Source organism: Scomber japonicus, chromosome 1 (genome assembly GCF_027409825.1).
Source record: "Scomber japonicus isolate fScoJap1 chromosome 1, fScoJap1.pri, whole genome shotgun sequence".
NCBI classification, from domain to species: Eukaryota; Metazoa; Chordata; class Actinopteri; order Scombriformes; family Scombridae; genus Scomber; species Scomber japonicus.
In genome coordinates this window covers 30,972,242-30,993,800 of record NC_070578.1, presented here as the reverse complement: position 1 = coordinate 30,993,800, position 21,559 = coordinate 30,972,242, and the positions used below count along the sequence as shown (strand labels likewise).

The 21,559-nt window shown below is 39.4% G+C and overlaps 1 protein-coding gene across 3 annotated transcripts in view; it reads right to left on the bottom strand.

The window, feature by feature from the left end:
• Nucleotides 1–21,559, bottom strand: part of LOC128374254 (zinc finger protein 609-like) — a 73,896-nt gene that overhangs the window by 34,773 nt on the left and 17,564 nt on the right. For all 3 annotated transcript variants that reach the window (XM_053334569.1, XM_053334684.1, XM_053334642.1), the window contains exon 2: nt 12,646–13,532. In XM_053334569.1, coding sequence (XP_053190544.1) covers nt 12,646–13,404 — 759 coding nt within the window. In that variant the 5' untranslated portion in view covers nt 13,405–13,532. The remainder of the gene's footprint in view (nt 1–12,645; nt 13,533–21,559) is intronic.

Genomic DNA, 21,559 nt, shown 5'->3' with positions numbered 1-21,559 from the left:
AACGACTGCGAGGTAAACAGTAGGATTAAGCTGCTCACAAAGTAGGAATGTGCACATGTACATATTTAATGGCTGAATCATGTTGTATTGTGTTCAGGCAGAAGTTGAGTTAGGTTCAATTGCTTTTGCCAAAGAATCCTGAATGTTTTCTTCCACACTGCAACGACACACTGGTCCCATTGAAACGAATGAGAAGGCAGTGTTTTCAGTCTACACATGGTCAAATACCAACATTTTTAGTGTGGAGTTTGCATGTTTCCTCTGTGTTTGCATGTGTTTCTGGTTTCCTCCCAGTCCAAAGACATTAATTTTGGGTGGATTGGGGAAAATAAAACGCCTGTCGGTATGAATGTGAGCGTTAACCAGGGAATAATAATAGTTGCTAAAGTGTCGGCCAATGGGGATTCTGACAAATAACATCCACCTGGATTCTTAAATGTTTTTCTTTGCCTGATTATGTTAACTTAATTATTTCCAGGACTACTACGCACTTTTACCCAACATCATAGCTTCAACGGGAACTGACATAAATAACAACCGACCGACAGGAGTGCTGACCAAATGGGGCTGGAACAGGGATGGGAGAAAAAAAAAACACAGCGAGATAGGATGAACACTGTTTTGACAGGTGACTCTTTCTCTGCTTACAACAGATAATGCAATGCTTCTGTATTCAAGGACACTGATGCAGTCTCCGTTGAGCATCAGCATTCAGAGGAGGACGCTGCCGTGGCAGAGGTGACTTTGATGCATGTGGTACTCTTGTTTAAGGAAAAGAAACAGCATGAGAAAATCAAACCTTCATACACTGGAGACTATAAAAACCGTTGGCACACAACCAATTTTTGAGGAGAGGTGTAAGCGGAGAACAACCTACATTTATCACTTATGGCGTTATGGCATTTAAGGCTTTTAAAGCAGTAAATCATGCAAATGTAAGCAATTTATGGGACACAAAGATCAAATGCCTGGATTGAAAGTGTGCAATATTAAGAAGACTTGATTTGCTGCACAAAGAGGAGGAATAAAAGGGTAGAATTGCAGAAAATGAATCAGGTACAAGGTGTCAATTCTGATATTTATGAACCTTTAGTCCATTAAGAGCTTAGAAAATTTCATACGGACTATACTCAGCTAAGTTGTGTCTATTATGATTCTTGTTTGGCATTAAATATTTCCCAGAGTTAATGTTAATGTTCAGCTGACTCATCTGCAGTCTGCTGCTGCTTTATATGGTCGTTCTGCTGACAATAACTTCATCATAACTCTATATTGTTATTGTAATGCTTTCGCCCCATCGTGGGCCAAGTCTGGCCTTGGTCAAAGAGCCTCTGCCAGCGGCATAGTTTAAAACGTTATGTAAACAGTGACAGACTCCTTGATGCCAAAGTCAAACACTTCCATGTCATCGAGTTTGAAAGGAGTTGGCAGCACAGCAGAGCTTCAGTTAAAGGAAGGGTAAATCGAACAATCGAACAGTGTTTGTGCCCTTAATGCATATATAACTTATCTATTTATTTCTTTTTAAAATGCATTAGATTGGAGTGAGGATTTTAAGGATTCAGTGGTGATGGGGCATTAAGTTGTTGGACCGAGGCCCAGGTCAGTGAGCCACAAGATGTTTCACCTCATTCTTAAAACACTCGCCTCCCCCCAACATGTTCAACATGAAGACCTTCAGTGTAATACTCTCATGAGACTCATGCTTTGCTGAATAAGTCAATCTAAGGCAAATATAGCTGAGCAAAGGAAATAAGCCTTGAATAAAAGCACTCTGCCTACATTCCCCCCCTCATTTAAATGAAATAATGGTAATGTCTTGCTTTTATACCCTAATGATATCCTAATTTATGGTCATTTCAAATTATTTTCAAATTGACTACAACGTAGTTTCTCTTCATAATTGTCAACTGTAATAATATTCTTAGGGCAAGTCGATTAAAAGCCACTTTCTGAATTGTAACAATGTTTAAAAAATACAATTTGCCTAATTTTAATAAAAGAACATCTAGTAGTTTAGAAAAACAATTATAAAAGGGGGACGCTTTTTCCTTAATGTGTCTATATGTCACGGATCAACAAACTCTCGGTAAATTTTTATATTCATAATATTTTTTACAGCACAACAGTACTGCTATATGCAAACCAGTCACAACTGTTCTGAATGAAAGCCTATATATTGTGCAAATATCCATCGTCTCATGAATGTTTGACATTGGTCCCAAAGGACAGACGTGTTCTCCCTTTAATTTCTATCAGTGGTATAATCCCCTTTTGAAACCCCTTTTAGGGTGAATTAGAAAGGCCCTGCATTCAAAGAGATGAGTGGAGAGAAGGGGGCGGGAATAATCACAAGGGCCTAGCTGTCTGTGTGGATTAGAATGGGAAAGAAAATCCTTTCATCTCAGATCTGTACTTCCAAGCTTGGAAGCATGCATGCACACTTGCATGCACAGACACAACGCACCAAACCTCAAATGCATACTTCTCACAAAAAAGACAGCCAAAGACCTCTATGTTGTTAAATTTCTTTTTAATATACCAAAGGCGGTTATTTGTGCTTAAACTGATATTCAATTATGTCTCAAATGGGCACGATAGTCGCTGGATTAGAGGAAAGCTCGTATAAAAGCTTTGCTCTCGAGGCTGACCTCAAATTTGGCTCTTGGGCAAGACGGAGCGCAGTGCGGGGCATGCACATGATCTAACTCGCTTCTCCAATTTCTCATGCTGAAATGTGGACTGATGCTCTATTTTTGGCAGGCAGTCTTTTGACATCCAGCAAAATGTAACAAGAGGGATAAGCCCTGAAAACCTCCTCAACCAGAAAACAGTAGAACTAACACCCCCCCCTCCCAAACAACACCATCTGACAGATAAGAAAATGGATTAGCCATTATGTCTGTTTGTTCAGTTGTCTACCTCTGTGAGGGTTTAACTGAGTGTAAAATGACAAGAAGCCCAGTTGTGTGCTACAGGAGGAGACACTAGAACTGACTGCAATGATACATCTTATACACGCAGAGGATTATAGTATGTGTTTTATATTACATTAAAGCTCTTTTTTAATTAAGTTGATACCTAAAAAGTTAAAGATAGTAAAAAGCCTTGAGTCAACAGTGCATTATTGTTTCTGTGATAAAATATTGCTTGCTTAGCAATAAAAAGATGATAACTCATCTCAAAAAAGTCTCAGTGGACTTCAGGGTGTAGGCTAGATTCAAAGTTAGGAAACATTATCAGTGCAGGATGTCACGTTCATTAATTAAATGGCTATCCAGTCGAGATTGTTCAGGTTTCATAGAAAACAAAAGAAATAAATCATCATCCTCTTCTTTATTCAGAATACACTGGGGGGCTCTTTACTTTACTTCAGTCTGTTATGTCCAGTATCTAAAAAGAGACACTTCAGCGAAATTGCATCACAAGCACTTATAACTGCAACAGTCAAACATACCACACACACAGATGTGTATACTTGTTTTCCCTGAAGGCTACACAACCAGTCAAGTGGTATTTTTAGGCCAATTACAGATAATCACACGGTGGAAGCTGGTTCACAGCATCAAGTCAAGCATCTGACTTGTTTGTTGTTTGCAGTGTGTCTTTTGGTCAGTAAAAAAACTGACTTGGACTGAGTATAATGTCTGGACGTCTGGACGACAGCAGAAGCAGACTTTTAGCTTAAACCAGTGGCCCAGCAGGGACAAAAAAAACTACATTTCCTAGTCAAACAGTTTCTGGACATCTGTGTGCATAGAAATAACATTTCATACAGTATCATTTCACAAGCTGTCCTTTGTTGACGATCAGATGTCCTCTCATTATTGACTTGGTCGATTTGCTACGTCATTCAAACTCCAACACAGATGGTTATTTTATTCAAAGCTAATCCTAACAAAGAGACTATAAAACAAAATGAGTGTGGGCGAACAAGTAAGCAAAAATATCCAAAACATACCTTTATTTTTACCATTATTACTAAATTTGAAACAGATAAAACTGAACAAATAGCTTGATAGAGGGGGATGTACTGGTGCCAATACACTTATAAAAATTCACTGGCCGGAGCGATACAAGCGGCTCGAGGTTGCAAAGGATATTAGTAAGACTACAAAAACATTAATTCTTCAGTAACCTTCATTTTCATCAAGTTCTGTATGAAAACACAAAAAATGTGTAGCATTGAACTCAAAACAAGCAATGGTGCAATGAGGTGGAATTTCAGAAACAGCAGAAACATTAGTGATTTACTAAACCTGTTCCATCTAACAACAAACTGGCTGCAAACAATCCCCTTAGAAACGTATTAGGGGGGCAGGGCAAGAAACGTAATCCTCTCTATAATCACGCTTGCTCAAACACTGCCTTGCTGTTAACTTCCTCTTTGTTAGACTAAAAAAAAAAACCTCTCATAAGCAGTTAAGCTCTTGTTAAGTGTTTGATGGTTAAAACTATTTTGATACTATTTTAACATGTGCACCAACAATTTTAAAAAGGACTGGCTTAGCGTGAGTGAAAAAAAAAAAAAAAAAAAGAAAAATGTGGGAGGAAAAATCTTTTCACATGGCCAAAACAATGGAGACGGTGTAGCAACAAAGCCTGGAGAAACAAGAGAGTGAAATCCCCAAACATAGCCTGAAAACTCTTTTATAACCGTAGCAAGTCAGTACAAACTTCGAGCCACCTCTTCCCTGACTGGTAGAAAATTCCAGTTGAAGGGGGGTGGGGGGGAAAGCCACGTCTGCTCCTCCCCACTGTGTGGGTTTTGTTCTGCTAATCAGACCACATGCCTCAAGGATTCAGGAATCCAAGAGCTCTCAGCCAGCTCCTCTCATTCCACATACAGCCGCAGCAGCCTGTGACAAACTATTCAGTGTGTTGGGGGGTTAAAGACTCTATCCATTCATAACACTGTTCAACCCTCCCTCCCTCCTCTGCTAATCTCAGGCAGTTCTTTAGCCGCCACCCTCCTCCCCCCCATCCTCCCGCTCCACAACCTCCTCCTCTTACCCCTCATATGCCCTCTCTCTCCCCTCTCACCACAGCAGAGCCCTTTTTTATCTGTCTGCATACTGCACTCTGGGTCTGAATAGACTCATGGTTTATTATTAGACCCCGGTCCGACCGTACACCCACCACGGTTTTAAATAGCAGAAGTAGGCCTACACAGCGTTAGTGCAATGAAAGTGTTGATATTTGCTCTCTCTTTTCCCGCTTTTATTCTTTTCATCTTATTTTGGTTTGTTTCCTCTCTGTTCTCCCCTCCCCGGCTCTCTTGCTACTCACGCATTGAGAGGCGAAATGAGGCACGCTGGAAATCTGCAGGCTGACAATGGAAGACAGCTGCTCTTGCTGCATAAGTCTTTCATGAGCTGAATTAGTTGTACAAGCCTTTGCTCCCTTCCCCCCACCATAGCAAGCTGATCCAGACACAGCAACACACCTCGTGGAAAGCTTAGGAGAGAGAAAAGATAGGGAGGCAAAGACAAAGCATGACAGAGGCTTTGTTTGACAGATCTCTGATTGCTTTTTGCAAAAGTGGCCCAACATGTTTTGTGTCCCTAAAGAAAACCTTCACATCAATTCTTAATGAAGTTTTTAAGCTTGTGTTTCACTCACAGTGTTGTGTTACGTCGGTTTCGTTTAAAACAGAAGGTGCAATTTGAAGTTTATAAAATGATCCTGATGTTAAAATAAACCATTTCCAACAGCGTCAAATGGGTTGAGCACCACATGTTTTCACAGACTGCGGATGTGACCCCTTATATTATTCTAAAGATCTCATATTCTTTTATAAGTGGAAAGAAACTCATTTAATAACAAGCTCTTAAATCTCTATTTGTGTAACAAATAATTACATTATATGATAAAACAAAGGCCTCCAATCTCTCAACTTCACAAGCTAAACTGCAAAATGAACCATCAAAAAATGACGTTTTAAGAGATTAAAATCTATAAGAAAACAACACACACTGACAAAATAACAATGATGAGAACTGATCCAACATTTTCTGTCACATATTACTATGAAAACCTAATGAAAGCCCTTGAAAGCTGGAGCCACAGACAGCAATAACTCTCTGAATAATCAACCTATTGTGATAAAGCAGCAACAATATGGCATTCACACTCCCAGCGTGGCGTCGCGGGCATTTAAGGCACCGTGATTAGCTTTGGGAAAATTGTCAGGTGTGAAAATGTTAAAAACCGCATCCTGTTATGGAAATATTTGTTGTAAGTTTGACATGAAAATTTCTTTAGAAGATCCAAGGATGATACGATAGGGAACTAAAACATGTTCAAAGGTCAATATGACAACACAATATTAGTGTTGGAAACAAAAATAGAAAGTGCCTGTTAGTGAGTCTTTAGGGGTGGGAAACTGAAACACATCAAAAGATTTAATGAATAATTGCCAATAAAGCTCTCATTGAGGAATTCGATCCTTTCATTACACCAACCACAGCTCTCATTATTCCATGTTGCATTGGTGGTAAAAGCACGCTTATACTCAATATCAAAAGTGATAATAAATCCCAAAAGCCTTCAGGAAGTGGAGCGAGGACACAAATCAAGCTAAACATTTACGAAGTTCAAGGTGACTACAGGCAGTTTAAGGTTTATGGCTGGAAAGACCTGCTTCCACTATTAAATAATTCCACACAAAAGCCTGTGGTGACTCTCAACAAGGATTTCCTGTCCAACAAGACCATAAACTTTGCGGGTTGCAACATTTTCCTTTTGATTAGATATCTGAGTCTCTGATCTGCAATGAGGGCTGAGGAAGCTGGTGTAAGGGCTGCCTATGCGATAAGGATGCTGAAAAATTAATTATCTGCATTTTTTTTTTCCTTTTTGACTTCAACTTTGTGAAGTTTTAGTTTACAAATGGTGGACTAAGTGCAATGTAATCATCACCTACAGTATGTACAGGTTAATAAAGAATAGATATATTGTGACCTGATCCTAATACTGTGTAAAAGGCTGCAGGCTAACAACTGTGCTATTTTCCTTTCATTAACTGCGCCTCAGATTAAAAAGAGAAAAAAGCAAACAAGTTGGACACTAGAAACACTGAAACTCTTTAAATCTGCCAACATTTTGGGTTTGTACCAAGAGCAAATCTTGGAAGCTGTGTGTAAGTAAGGATGGAAATATTTAAAAATGTGTTCACATTTCAGAGTCAACCCTCCTACACAACTACATAATTATCAACTAGCATATTTAGGAAAACTCTAACATATAAAAGTGATAGTTATAAATGGTTTGAGGGTTAAAATATTGTAGAACAAACAACCCTTCAACAAATGTTTTTCCCTCTGCTATTGCAATCATTTGATTATTGCATAATTGCTAATAAAAGTGGCATTTGAAGGTCTCAGTGTTTTGCTGTAGTTGATTACATAAGCTATTGTGATTAACACTGATTCTACAAGCTGTTTAGATTTGCACCGACATGTCAGTGAGGGATAGGATGCTGTAAACCTTGAAAATGTGTGGTATGCCTGGTATGCATCTGAAAAGAAACACAGGACATGGATGTTAACATGTTAACATGTAATGTAATAAATATATCTGGCCCAACCCATGTTGATATTAGGGCGTTTCCACGCCTACGCTTCATTTGCTTTGGTCTGACTCAGTTGATGAGTTGGTGAATGTTTTCTTGGTTTATATTTATGCAGAGAAAAAGTCTAAGCGAGCCAAAATGCAGCATTACAAGCCAGTTGAGAAAGTTCACTTCACTCATTGGTCAGATCAAGAATGTAAACACAGGAAGAAGGTCCTGAAGGAGGTCCACTAACCAAATATAACATACTACATCGCACTAGTCCTGGACTGACCTCAATTCATTCTCTGGCTAGTTTCTAGAGACTGTTAAATTCACTCATCTCACTACACAAAGCACAGCTAGCTACAGGAGCCATTTCACTTTCAGAGTACACCCAATAGGTCAGATCACTTTCCAACTACAAACAAACTGCTGCAGAGTTTGTTTGAGACTGGACCGAGACCACCTCCTATAAAAAGGTCTTAGTGCGGTTGTTTTGGTCTGCACCCAAGTGCAGTTGCTATGTTCACACTTCCCCAAATGAATCGCACCAAGGAGCAAAATGAACCAGAGTTTGATTTAATCAGACTAAAAAGGTGTGAAAACACCCTTACTATAATCACATTTTTATATCCACTAACAGCTGCTCACTCATTAAAAAGCAATAAATAGTCAACATGTCTTTTTTTCCCTCACTTTTTCTAGTTTGGGTGTTTTTGTTTTGCCTACGAGCTCAAAGCATTTCACATTATTGTGAAGACAGAGGCTAATGGCAGATGTGGAAAACAATTAGTGTCAAATGTTTTCTTCCTGTAGTAGTGAGGGACTCCCTGAGGGTGAATGCTTCAAACAGGCAGAGGCAACAACAGCTATGAATAAAGTCAGAACGGAAAATAAGTCAATATTTTAATTTATCAACTTTCTGCAGAATCACACTGGGATGATATGATTGTGGTATCGTTTGACCAAACTCTGTGGTCCAAATTAATTATTCAAAGCAGGCTGTAATTATAAACTATCAAACTGAGTCCATCGTATTTAATTGGAATTTGATTCTTCTATTGATATACTGCATAACGATAAATCCAACATACAATACCAGCTAAAATGTTGGTAAAGATCTAAATGATAAAGATACATATTTGTGTTCGATGTTAAGGGGCTTTGCATATTTGGAATATCTACACAAGCACTTCATTACACTTTTAATAAGTGGGAGTATATTAGAGAAATTCGATGTTTCAGTCCTGCTGTGTTTAATTGTTTTGTTAATACAACAACAACTCTGCCCATTACCACTAAATTAGCTTTATTAGAAGATGGACAGGTAAGCTAACAAACTCACTTTGTAGTGAGTTTCTTGATGTGATTTTCTCCCCTTCTTAAAATTAAGTCAGCCTCTTTTCTATTCCCGAGCCTTTAAAAGCCCTGGCACTACTTAAAAGGAACTTGCTGTAACACAATAACAGTCAGTCGGGCACAGGCAAAGAGAAACAAGTCGAGCTAGAGATCCCTCTACTCCCCGAGCCGGACATCAGCAGCAATGCAGAGCGGCTGCTGTGCTCTTTCATTAAAGTGCAGCCTTTCCTTTCTCTCCTCTGTTCAAAGTAACATTGCCAATGTAATTTTCCATGAGAGCCGCTCCATTTATCAAGGCCAGTGCCACATCGAGGCAGCTGATGAATGCCTTACTCCTCTAGATTTGTATAATGAGAGGTGGGAGAATGAGACACACTCAGAGGTGGTTAGCACTTGTACGAAGGAAGTAGAGATGATTTATTCAGCATCTGAGAGCCAATTCTTTGGGGAGCTTTAACTTAGGACACAGACAATGTAGCCATGCTATTACACCTCGACCATGGAGAACAAGATTGCAAGTGAGACACATACTGATTAATGTCAGGATTACGTTGGACTCAGGACAGATAGATATTCTTAAATTAACAGTCATGTTGTAATGAGACTGACAGATTTCCAAATGCACTTTCCATCACTAATTGTTTTCCTGAACTTATTCATCACATGAAAACAATCTCTACTAATCAAAAACTAAGAACTGATATAGGATAGCTGTGAACAAGATCTATACTACCTGACATCATTATCGTTTGTCTTATACTTGGACAAAATAAATTATTAACTGAATTCACATTTCTAGGTTTGGGGTTTTACAAGAATTGAAAAGAAAATAAGTATATATATTTTCCAAAGCACAAGGACTAAAGGAGTTTACAGAGAACCACAAGCTGAGACTGAGATTTCCTCATCCTGCCACAGCGCATTGTACAGTGAAAAAAAAAAGAAGAAAAGGAGTAAGTTAGGACAGTAGTCATTTTTCACAAGTCTTTTCTCATTCGATTCAGTATCAATTTCACAGTTTGTCCTGGCTGCAGTAAATCTAGCCTGTGGACAATAAGTGCTAGCTACTGTAAGTGTGTTTTTGTTTGCTGAGCAGACAGGAGTTTACTGCTAAATCTGTGTCAGAAAACATTATCATTCTCGGCAGGAGGATGATGTTTTTTGAGTGGTAGGAGGCTCAGGAGGAAATGCCGCAGACAGGACTGTATAAGACTGATACAGTACATTTTTTTTCAATTCACAAGGTTTTAAACCTTATTTTTTGGTGCCAGTGGGAATATCTGTCATAGAGTGAGCAGCTGCAGTCAACACAGGGCATGTAAAAACAGTATCTAAGTAGATTTAAAGAGGTAGATAGTGTTAGCCAATGGTTGTTACACATATCAAGTAAATGAGGTCTTATGCAGTCGAGAACAAAACCTAGCTTTTGTGTAGTGGCCACAGTTGGAACTGCACATCATGTGACCTGCAATTCAACACGCGATATCCAAAATGACACTTGGTTTTATCACTATTTGAACAATGGATCCATTTACATTTTTTGCAATGAAAAGGCCTATTCTTTCACAGTCAGATGGCTCGGCCAGAGAAGGACTCTACTGCACATGCTCCATGGGCTCAAACAAATGGAGAAGAGCCCGAAGAGCAGTTTTGGTGAGTGGACTAGTTTTCTTAATTGAGGTTGTCCTTTCATCTCAACTCAGTTTCTTACCTGTCTCATTTTTACTCAACCTTGCCTTTTCACATTTTTTTTTGGAAAATCATCAGGCTCAAATATGTATGAGTTTGCATAATTAACATCACGCTGGGTTGGATCACTCTCTAGCATTGGTGTACATGAACATGCTTGGCATTTCTGATGTACAAAATGAAGTCTAAATGACACAGTAACTGGATGTATAGCTTGTTTTGCTTGTTGATAAAAAAATTAACCTTTTACACATATTACCACATCTATTCACTTGAGTTACCAATCTAAAATAGGCCTTTAAGAATGAAGAAAAACAAACGTGTGCAGTGTTGTAATCACAACCATTTTTCATCATGTTTTCAAGGACACATTTCACCAGCAAGCTGTTTGAAAGCTGTGACCCTTCTCCTTTATTCAGTGTTGTCAACCGATTTCATCTGCCTCTCCCTCGGAAGCCTTTTCACTCTAAATACAACATGATTACAAAGACTTTCACTGAAATTTCCTTTTTCATAGCAATCAGGCCGAGGAGAGACTGCCGTTTGTGTTTCATGACTGGGTGTCCTGGATTTAAGGAATCAAACAGGCTTCCTCGCAGCCCATCCCCCCATGCCACTTTCAGAGCAGCAGGAAAAACGACGAAGGCGTGCTTTGCACCAGCTCCCTCCCCCACACACACTGCTCCACCAGGCATTGCTGGGGCTTGTGGGATTAAGAATGGAACACGATGACAGACAAAAACAGTCCTCAGCACCTCCCTGCTCTGCTGTCTTTTATACTGCGAGAGCATGAAAAGGCTGCTATGAGGCATACAATAGACACAGTGATAGATCAACTCCATGAGTGAACAAGATAAGTGTGGGTGAACAGCTACACGGATCTTTATATTGTTCTTGTACGACAATGTCAGCGTTGAAATTATGTGAAGGGGAAAAAAAAAAGTGGAACATGATGTGACATTTATTTAACTTTGACGTGATGAGACACATATGGCTGACATTATCTATTACACTCTTGTTTGACATTAGTTTTCCTGGCTCATGTGCACTACATGAAGCTTTTGTGGTTAAATCGTTTTTTTATGTTGGCGAGTATATTTTTCTAACATGGTTAAATACATTTTTAAAACACAAAAAGGACACATACGGATACTCTGAATAGGAATCGAGCCTCTACAGTCAAGAAGGGGAAAAAAAACAACACCACTGTGTGGGCCATTTCCTGTAGCTGGTCTCGGCATCATATTCGTCAAGGGTGCCCTTATTCACCATGTGGTAATAAAAGAGAAAACAGCAGTAGGTCTTTTTATGCATCACATGTCAGACAGTGTCAGAAAATGGAGTGTATCTCCCAGCCTGCTGTAAGCTACAGGCCTTCACAGAGCACAATTTCAAGTACCCTACAGGGCTGTGTCCCATTGTGTCCTATTGTATTCATTCATACCACGATAATTAAATTGATGAAAGCCAGTATTGTTTCAAAGATACTTGTCACAGACAAATGTAACTCCGCAGTCGCTAACTGCTGCTGGCTTCCAGAAATGGATGTAAATACCACTATTGCATTTCAACAACTGGGTTTGTTCAAAACAAACATTTAAATTAGAGATGTCATATTCAAGTTTTTTTTTGCCCCGGGCTGTGTGAGCTAGCAAAACTTAATTTAGAGTTCAGCTTTGGAAACCGAAAAAGAAATGTTTGTACAGTGGGGTCCAAAAGTCTACACCACTGTAGGTACGTTTGTTATTAGAGACTGCCAACTTTTTTAATATAAATGTGTGTTTAAAACTGAAAATTACTTCATAAATACATTTTGTTAAGCATCGATTGTCAAGAGTAACCCTACAAAAGTAAACTGTTTTTGGGGGGGGGGTTTTTAGCACGAAAGAATAAAAACATGTTGCTACATAAGCCTGCCAATTATTAGTTACACATATCCCCACAAAACCTGGAATCAATAAGACTAATCACTGAAATAATAACATGACAACATCAAACAGATCCATACAGCATCAAAAGAAAGAAAAGAGAAAAAAACGTACCTTTTCAATCTTCACCTTCTTTAACGCCTTGCATTCATTATTACCATTTTCTACCTCCTCTGGTTCAGTTTTTGTGGTCAATGCTGGTACTATCCCAACAGGTTCAAGTGCAATATTCCCCATTTGATTGGCTTCTGCCAAGTCTGTTGATTGTGTGTTCTCAAAGGACGTATTACGACTATTCCCCAAAGCAACTTGGGCTTGAGACACAACATCCTTCTCCACAGCAGCTATTGCCACGGCTGGGGCTCCATCTGTTTTGTCCTTCTTACTTTTCCCACTAGCCCCTTCTTTATCTTTTTTACCACTCAGAACACCTCTGGAGGCTTTGCCTCCTTTTTCCATGTTCTTCCCAGAAGTGGAATTGTTGCCAGCAGCTCCTGCACTCACTGCTGTGCCTGTTGGCTCCCCTTGAGTCCGTCCCGCAGTTTCTTTTTTACCCCCGTCTCCAGTTGAAGCTTTGCTACTATTGTCTTTAGAGTTCTTACTGCGCTTGTATTTGGATTTGCTTTCCTTGCCTTGAGAGCCAGACACTGGACTAACAAACCTGATGTTGTCAGGCAATGCTGCCACTGCACTGGGTGGTGCCGCCATGCCGTCCTTGGTGCCAGACATCTCAAGTTTGTCTTTCTCTAAGTCAGCGTCAAGGTCAATAATCAGATTTCCAACACCGATATCCCATTCATCCCCGCTGTCGTAAGTGTCCACCGCATTAGAGTCCACACCTTTCCCGCCTGCAGTGCCACCACTTAGGGACATTTTAGTGCCAACGGCCCAGGATTGCCTCAGTGAGGTCCGACACCCTCTCAGACGGTTGGGACTCAGGGGCAAGGGTTAGAGAATCCTCACGGTCTACACGTTCCTGTCCCATTGAACCACATTTCGCTCTAGAAAGAAAAGAGACAAGAGTTAATAATCCAATAATTCAGACATAAAAATAATAGTACTACGGCTCTGCCATCACACAGAACACAACATTTCATTGGGTATAAAACAAAAAAAGCGTTTGATCATGAGCCAGTAATTCTCTGATGATCACTGTGCAAACCACTATGGTAATACCCACTGGTGTGACAGCACTGCTCTGAAACCCTCTCTTCATAATCACTTCCCACAGTCGTCATGGCAACCATGGGAAATGTAGCCTAAATCCTGCTTTGACAGCCAAGGTGGCCCCACTGTTCTGAATGACTGGCTCTCTTTTCACAAGGCACTGCTGATAGTGTCACTGCTGATAAATAAGGAGTAGCTGGCCTCACACACCCCCGCATGCTTTATGGAGCCATGCCTTTTCAACTCAAGAGCACAATGGTAATCTAGCATTAACAGAGGGGCTTAAAAACATGAATGAAGCAGTGTATGTGTCAGGAGAACACAAGTTTGTTGTATTTGCTTTCACAATATAGCCTAAAGGTCACCATGTTTCATATCTTTCAGAAAATAAATATAACACTCCAGTGCAGATTCCAATTACAGCAATATGTTTCTGACATACTGCAAGGCAACATGGATACAGAAAAATATTGTGCTTGTTAGTGTGTTAGTTTGTGCCCTTGAAAACAGAGACCGAAGGTTAAGGGGGGGAAAAAGAAAAAAAAATCAATTTTCACAATTAAGATCAGATACGTTCTCAGGTTAGCGTGGGTTCAGAGGTCTTTTTTACATGTTTTGTCCAAATATTTGCAAATCTTTAAAGTGCAAACAAAAATGTTTTGACTTGAGTGATCGCAGAGGAAGAGGAAAAATGTGACCACATCAACTGGAGTCATGTTTTTGTGTTGTCTTTAAAACTATTTTAAGCTCCACTTCACACTGAAAGTAAACTAAAATTTTTTAAATTTAAGTAAAGTGGGTTTCCTGTGTCATTACTGCTCTTAAATAATTGCTTTGTGTAAACTGCTGATTAGGTTTTTTTTTTAACATAAACTATCAAAAATGAGCCTCTGGAATGGTAAACATCTTCTCTGAGGGAAAAAAAAGCAAAAATGTGTTGATGAATGCATCATAGTTAGCACCATAGGCTGATCTGGGAAAATGCCATCATTACACTGCTGGCCATCTTAGACCAATGGCTTAATTTAGATCTTCAGAAAGTGTAAATAAACTGGTGTTAAACATAGAGCTACGACTTCAAAATTAACATACATCATAAAGAGTGAATTTTTCTGAAAACCCTGTGCTTGTGGTCGCTCCTGTGAGTCCATTGCATCTAAGTAAATAATTAACACTCACATCTGTAGCTCCCCTCTCCCCTTTTGATAAAGATTTTTGAAGGGTAAGGAAGCCCGAGCACACTGGAGAGACTCTGCAGTGGCGGTAAAGGTAAAATGAGATCAATATTGCCTCCAACAGGCATGAATTCTGATGATTCTCTTTGTGCTGCAGACACCCGACCGACAAAATATAGCCAAACAGTCCCCAGCGGAGCGGTAGAAAGATCTATGAATATATGTTCTTATTTCAGATTAGACACCATGGTGGGTTTGTTTTATGTTTTGCAGCCCAAGTAATATGAATCTGAAATGTTCTCTTGCCAGGCTTTCACATTTTTGCAGATAAATCAATATTAAGGCTGTTATCTTCAAGACAACTAGATAATACACTGGTATTGAAAAGGCATCCACTAGCTTGATATGTTTACTATCTTGCACCAATGAATTGAAAAGAAAAAATTGTTTTCAAATTAAGATATCCATTTTTTACAGTAATCATAAGAAAATTAGCAAAATACACAAGCACCATGAAGAATTTCATAAATATTATAATAGAGCTCCTCTACATAGCATTTAAAACAACACTCCAAAATTATTACACTCTAATTCAATCTACATCCTTAGACTATTAGCCTGTTTAAATACGGCTCATCCTGATGGGCTTATCAAGTCAAACCCTGAAGCTCCTCCAATAACAATGACAGCATCCAAAGAGATCGTATGAGGATATGAGCAACATTTTCTGCTTCATTACGGCTGACATTACAATTAAATCTCAGCAGAATGAGAAATACTCAACTCAAACATATTGATTTGTCCACTTATGGCACCGCTCACCAGGGTGGGTTTTAATTTCCTTAAATAAAACAAGATATTTTCATCAAACTGTTCATGAAGAGATACTTTTCTTCTTCGTCTTTGAGGCTGGATTGTTCCCACACTGACTGACGGACAAGCAGTCATTTTGCACTGTATCTGCCATTACTCTCATTTAGAACAACAGCACAAAATGGCAGCTGCATCATATAATGAAGAGCTCATGTAGATTCAGTTAAGGGACCATTCATATCACCCACAGCAGTGACAGAGGTAATACTGTTGAACAATCATTTCATCACCGAGCTTGCTTATTCCTCACAGATGGCTCCCCAAAGGAACAACAGTCAGTGGCAGGTTTTGGAGGGTGGAGAGATACAGCTGTCCCTGTTTGACTGGGTAAACAGTTGTGAGGTCTAATTTGTCCAACACCTCCACAAAAGAGAGGTTGTAACTCTATCGGCAGTTGACCTACTGTACTGCCCTTAGCTGGAACTGCATTGCAAGCCCTTTTGAAAAAGCCCCACTGAGGAAATGTCCCAGTGAGTGCCCCGTTGAGCGAAAGGCATGCAGGCTGTGCAACTCCCAGAGTGCCTGTCCTTTTTTCACAGATCCAGTTTCATTCAGCTATCTATCACAGAGGCCACCATAAGGGTGAGTCTGCCTCTAAAGTGCAGGAGGAAGACAACCGAAAAGAAAATTCTAGGTCCATTTGCCATGGAGTACAAGTCAGTCAAGACCAGACATTATGTAGTTTTCGGCACAGTGAGCAACACCATCTGTGCATAAAACAATTAGGAGTATGAGGTTTGTCTATAAAACAAAGCTCTGACACTTATGGCGCTTTTGCACTACAGAGTTCCAGCACGACTCGACTCAGTTTTTTTTTTGCGTTTCCACTAGGGATAGTACCTGGTACCTGGTACTTTTTTAGTTCCTGCTCTGCTGAGGTCCCAAGCGAGCCGAGCCGATACTAAATGTGACATCAACAGACTGCCTGCCACTGTTTGGTCAGAAGAGTTGTCGCTGGGAGAGTCATGAGTCGTCCCACACAAGAATCAAACCCGCCATTTTTAAATATGGGTAACAGTGTTACAGTGATTTGTTTCTCTTCTCTTGCAGACCACTGCCTCGTTGTCCTCCATTGTTTGTTTTGTGTCGCGTATAAAACAAAGTCACGGCAGTTTCGCGAAGCCGTGCTACGACGACCCCACCCACGTTCAGTAGGTATTTTTTGGTAATGGAAAAGGTCGTTCCTGGAACCGTATCCGAGTCGAGTCGAGCCGAGTAGTGCTAGAACTGTATAGTGGAAAAGCGCCATTATTGTGTTCAGGCACAAACCAGAAGCCAGGATTTGTTTAGCCATTTTCGCTTCCTCTGTATACATGAGAGACATTAGAGGTGTTGATCCAGCAGGGGGGCAAAGGAAAAGCAGAAACATATTTTTTTTTAAATGGGCATAAAAGGAAATATAAGTGACTTCAACTGTGAGATCCTTTTAGTTTTTAAAAAAGCCCAAATACAACTCTGTACTGTCTAGGCAGCAGAAATGCATGAGCATACCATCCCTCCCCCCAGCAGTAAAAACTACAGCATGGGATGAATAATGTGTTTCGAGTCCTCTATGTAACAGAATGCAAAACAGGTAATTACATAGTTTGAATTACACAGATTAAAAACTTTCTCAGCTCAGGCATGAATGACATATGTCCCCAAATTACAGCAGCCATGTGTCGACAGACAGGAACACTTCACTGTGTGATTATCTTTGCCAGAAGTGTCTTGGCATGTGATATTATCTCAATAATTATTTAAATACGACTAACCTATTCAAAAAGCATTAAAATGTTGCTAGTTTAACGTCTGATAAATCACTTTTAGGAAACTGGCATTGAGTTTCCCACATTCCACCATTATAAAGTTGTATTTGTCTGTCTTCATTTTCTATTGAATGTACAGTTACAATAATCAATATCCTGCTATCATTGTAAAATATGCTCTAACAAGACAGTACATTTTTCTGCAAAAATACAGTAAAGGCTTTGGTTTACTCACAGGGAAGATTTTAACACATCTAAAATCTTAACTATGAACTCGCCCTGCATAGTTGTGGCCTTGTGCGTCAAACAATCAGAAACATGGAGGAGCTGCCAACGCCCAGCACAAAACCAAAACAATACACCAGATAGCAAAAAGATGCTTTTGTCTATTTTTTTTTTATCCAGGTCTTTTTTTTTTGTCAATTGAGAATGTTTGGGTTTGTTTACTTTGTCCAGGATTTTATTGTTTATACACTGAAGGACTGATTGTAAAAATTGTTTTGTTTTCTGCTGTACAAAGTGTCCCATCAGACTCCATCTTCTCTTCCAATTAAAACTAAACTGCTCCCTGGTAGCCAAGCATGAAAATATGAAAACACATGTATTATAATTGTTTTTTAATGGCCTGTTTAGCGTCATATAACTACCCATGATCAGGTGGTTGACAGTATGAGCAGAATCTGTACTAAAACAGTACAAGGCTCGCGCTCACAAAGCCCATCTGATATCCCGTCTGTATCCCTCGGACACAATGCCGCCTTTGAGTTTGAGGTGTTAGCAGAAAAAATACAGGCTGGGAAAAACTAAACAAAAACTTGTATTGAATGTGCATAAGTCTGGCAAAGAGCATCCTTTTCTCTGCAGGTCAATTCAAGGCAAGTCCCTACCGAGAGAGCCCACAGTAACCTCCATGTAATTGGATTGTAAGCTTGAGCTGATTACCAAAATAGAAATGCATCCAGCCAATCCAGGTGATGAGAATCAGGAGTCTAGGTCAGCCAGCATCCTTATCAGTAAATATGTCAACGACAGGAAGACCGGAGCTCATGTGAATGCTGTATCTACGCATTAATTACAAAAGATGATGTTATTGGTGGTCCCCAAGTCTTATGAAATCATATTTTCATCTTTAAGATGTAAAAAAAAAAATCTTATATTCAACCTAAATTAGAAACTAAATGAGGTCACTTTTGGTTGATATGCTCTGCACATACAGTATGTTTAATTCGTAATATAGCCATCATTGCCAAAAGGTCTTTTATCCCAGATTGCAGCAGCTTTGTGCATCTTTGGAGTGGCAGCTGTATGACTCAAACTGACAGTAACCAAAGAAGTGTGAAATATGCAGATTGCTCTCTGGCTGATTAGGCGCCAACGTCCAGGCTCTGGTGTGATGCAGCAAAAAAAAAACAAAGCTCTCATGCAACACTGGCCACAAACTGTATCATTAACGAGGTTAGTTTTAAAAGGGTTGGGTAGAACTGAAACATGGTACATGTTACAATAACTTGTATCTGCACTACCCTTTTATTTTTAGGTCATGAGATTTGATCACAGTCCATACGTTGCCTGTTAACACTATTCTATATCTGGTAAGTCATTACATTACAACACCTGCACTATGTGAACATCTACGTTGTTATTTAAAATGAGCGAGGCCCAAGGGCACCTGACCACACATATTATAGTTACCAGCATTTTCAGATGTGTGCACACTAGAGAGCTTGTTTGAAAAGTCTGATATCTGCTGTTAAAAGAACCAGCTCATTGTGGACTGAAGAGCAAAACAGAGAGAAAGTGATGCATTTTCAAATTTTAGCTGGCTTAATGTGGATAATGTCCAAATCCCTGCTGACAGATAAGTCCAACCCCGTCATCCCGTTTTGTTCTTTAACATATCAAGCAACGGAACAAAATTGCTATTTCGATGCAATTACATGGCACGTTCTTCGGGCAACACTATTAAAGCACCTAATAACTCAAAACAATGTTCATTGTTGGCATCCTCTCCAATCATTAGTGGTGCAGTTATGCAAAAGATTTACAACACCACCAACGTGTTTTCGTGCAACCAACTCATCTACTGCTTTGGAGTGTGCGTGCACCGTGAGTCAATAAAGTTCCAGCAATGTTTTACTAAGAGCATTCAGCATGACTAACATTAGGTTTGTGTTAAAATGTCTTTATAAAGCACCAAAGACTTGCTAGGTATCTGAGTGCTTTATGTTATGTGAAATAGTGGAAGTAAAGCATCAAATGTACTTACCTTCATGCGATAGTGAAGATGCTTGCCATGTAAATAAACTTATTTTCATTCATGCAAACGACAAAGTACAAACACAAAACAGCCTTTCACACAGTACTAAATAATTCCAGGTACACAAATGAGACCAAAGGTCAAAACCACAATAATCTTGTCAATAGCTTTCCTAAATAGTGGGCACAAGTCTAAACTAGACATTCAACCCACCAGTGAATACAAGTAATCAAACTGTGGCTTGTTTGTGGACAACAGCTGATGCAGAGGATGAAAACAACACTCACACATTGGCCAGAGTGTAAGGAAGCACCAATCTTAAAAACCCTGACAAGGTGCCAGATTGATTTTTCCTCTACTTAGAAGAGGACCCTGTAGAAGCAGAGTCTGGGTTTTTGGCACAACCTCGCCTACTTGCAACATGCATGGAGGAGAGAAAAAGGGTCTAAAAGAGGTCAAAACTCCAGCACGACTTGTAGTATATAGAACAATTCAAAAAGGTAAAATATTAAAAAGACAACAAATCATATACATCCACTAACTAGTTCTCACCCAATGGGTGAGTATATGGTCCAATCGTGGTCCCAGACTCTCAGAGAGGAGTGTCCAATGAGGAACATGGCACCATATTTGCTCCATAAACTGGTGAAGTGCAACCGAGGCGTGGTATTTGAGTTTGTTAAGAAGAAGCCTCAACCCAAAAGTATGCTTATTTGATGTGGCATAGTTTAAAAACACTTTAATTTACAAAATTTGCCATATAGTGCTATATATAGAAAGAGTAGAAGAACAACAAGACACATCATAAAAACCACTACAAAACCCACATAAATGAGAGATTTTTAAGAACCACTATAAAAACTCATTAACTGAGAAGTCATCATTCATGCCCCCCTTTGGAAATAAACTCTTGAAATAGAAAATCCAAAATCCTTCTCTTTTTTCCTAGAAATATTGACATTACCACCACCACTTTGGCTGGATTAAATCACTCCTATGCCAATAATAAAAATAGAGATGAAATGTGATGTTGCTTTTTATTGAAATGTCAACAGGACTGGTTACATCATTCCTCTTAATGGAGCTCCTATGTTAAGTGATACACTCTTTGAGGGAACAGGGTGTCTCAACTATATATATATATATATTTTACCACATGGATACTGTATCATATTGACAATATATATATATTTGATTTACCTTTTTCCTTTTTCTGCCTCACACCCACCCAATTTTAATGTGTTGATGACCCTGATGAAGGCCACAAGCTGCAAAACAGTCTAACAATGAAGTTGAATCTGTAAACTACAAGCGTTGCTGGAGTTTTGACCTCAAAGAAGACTCTGGCAGAAACAAAAAACAACTCAATTAACATGCTCAGACATCCCGCTCTGCCATGATTTCTGAATTACAAAAGCCAGTCACTAAGATTCTCGACACACTTCTCATTATCTCCGCTCACTTCATTCTATAATTGAGACACTCCGTCTCAATGCAAGTCGATATAGTAACACCAGAAGCAGCGTCTACTGTGGCACACTTGTTTGTATTGTATGTGGTCAATTGCAAAGTAGGCTCACTGAGCACATACTTAATCTCTTGCTACGGAGACTTTAGAAAGAAATCTATTATGACTTTTAATTAATATATCATTATAATATCCATTTATGTGGCACAATGTGGTTAACACTCATATATAGCACATTTCCCATGCATGGAGACACATTCCATACACTGCTACTGAGCAATGTTTATTTCATTTGTCTTCTGTCAGTGCCATCTAGTCTCAACAGTTCAGTAAATCATAT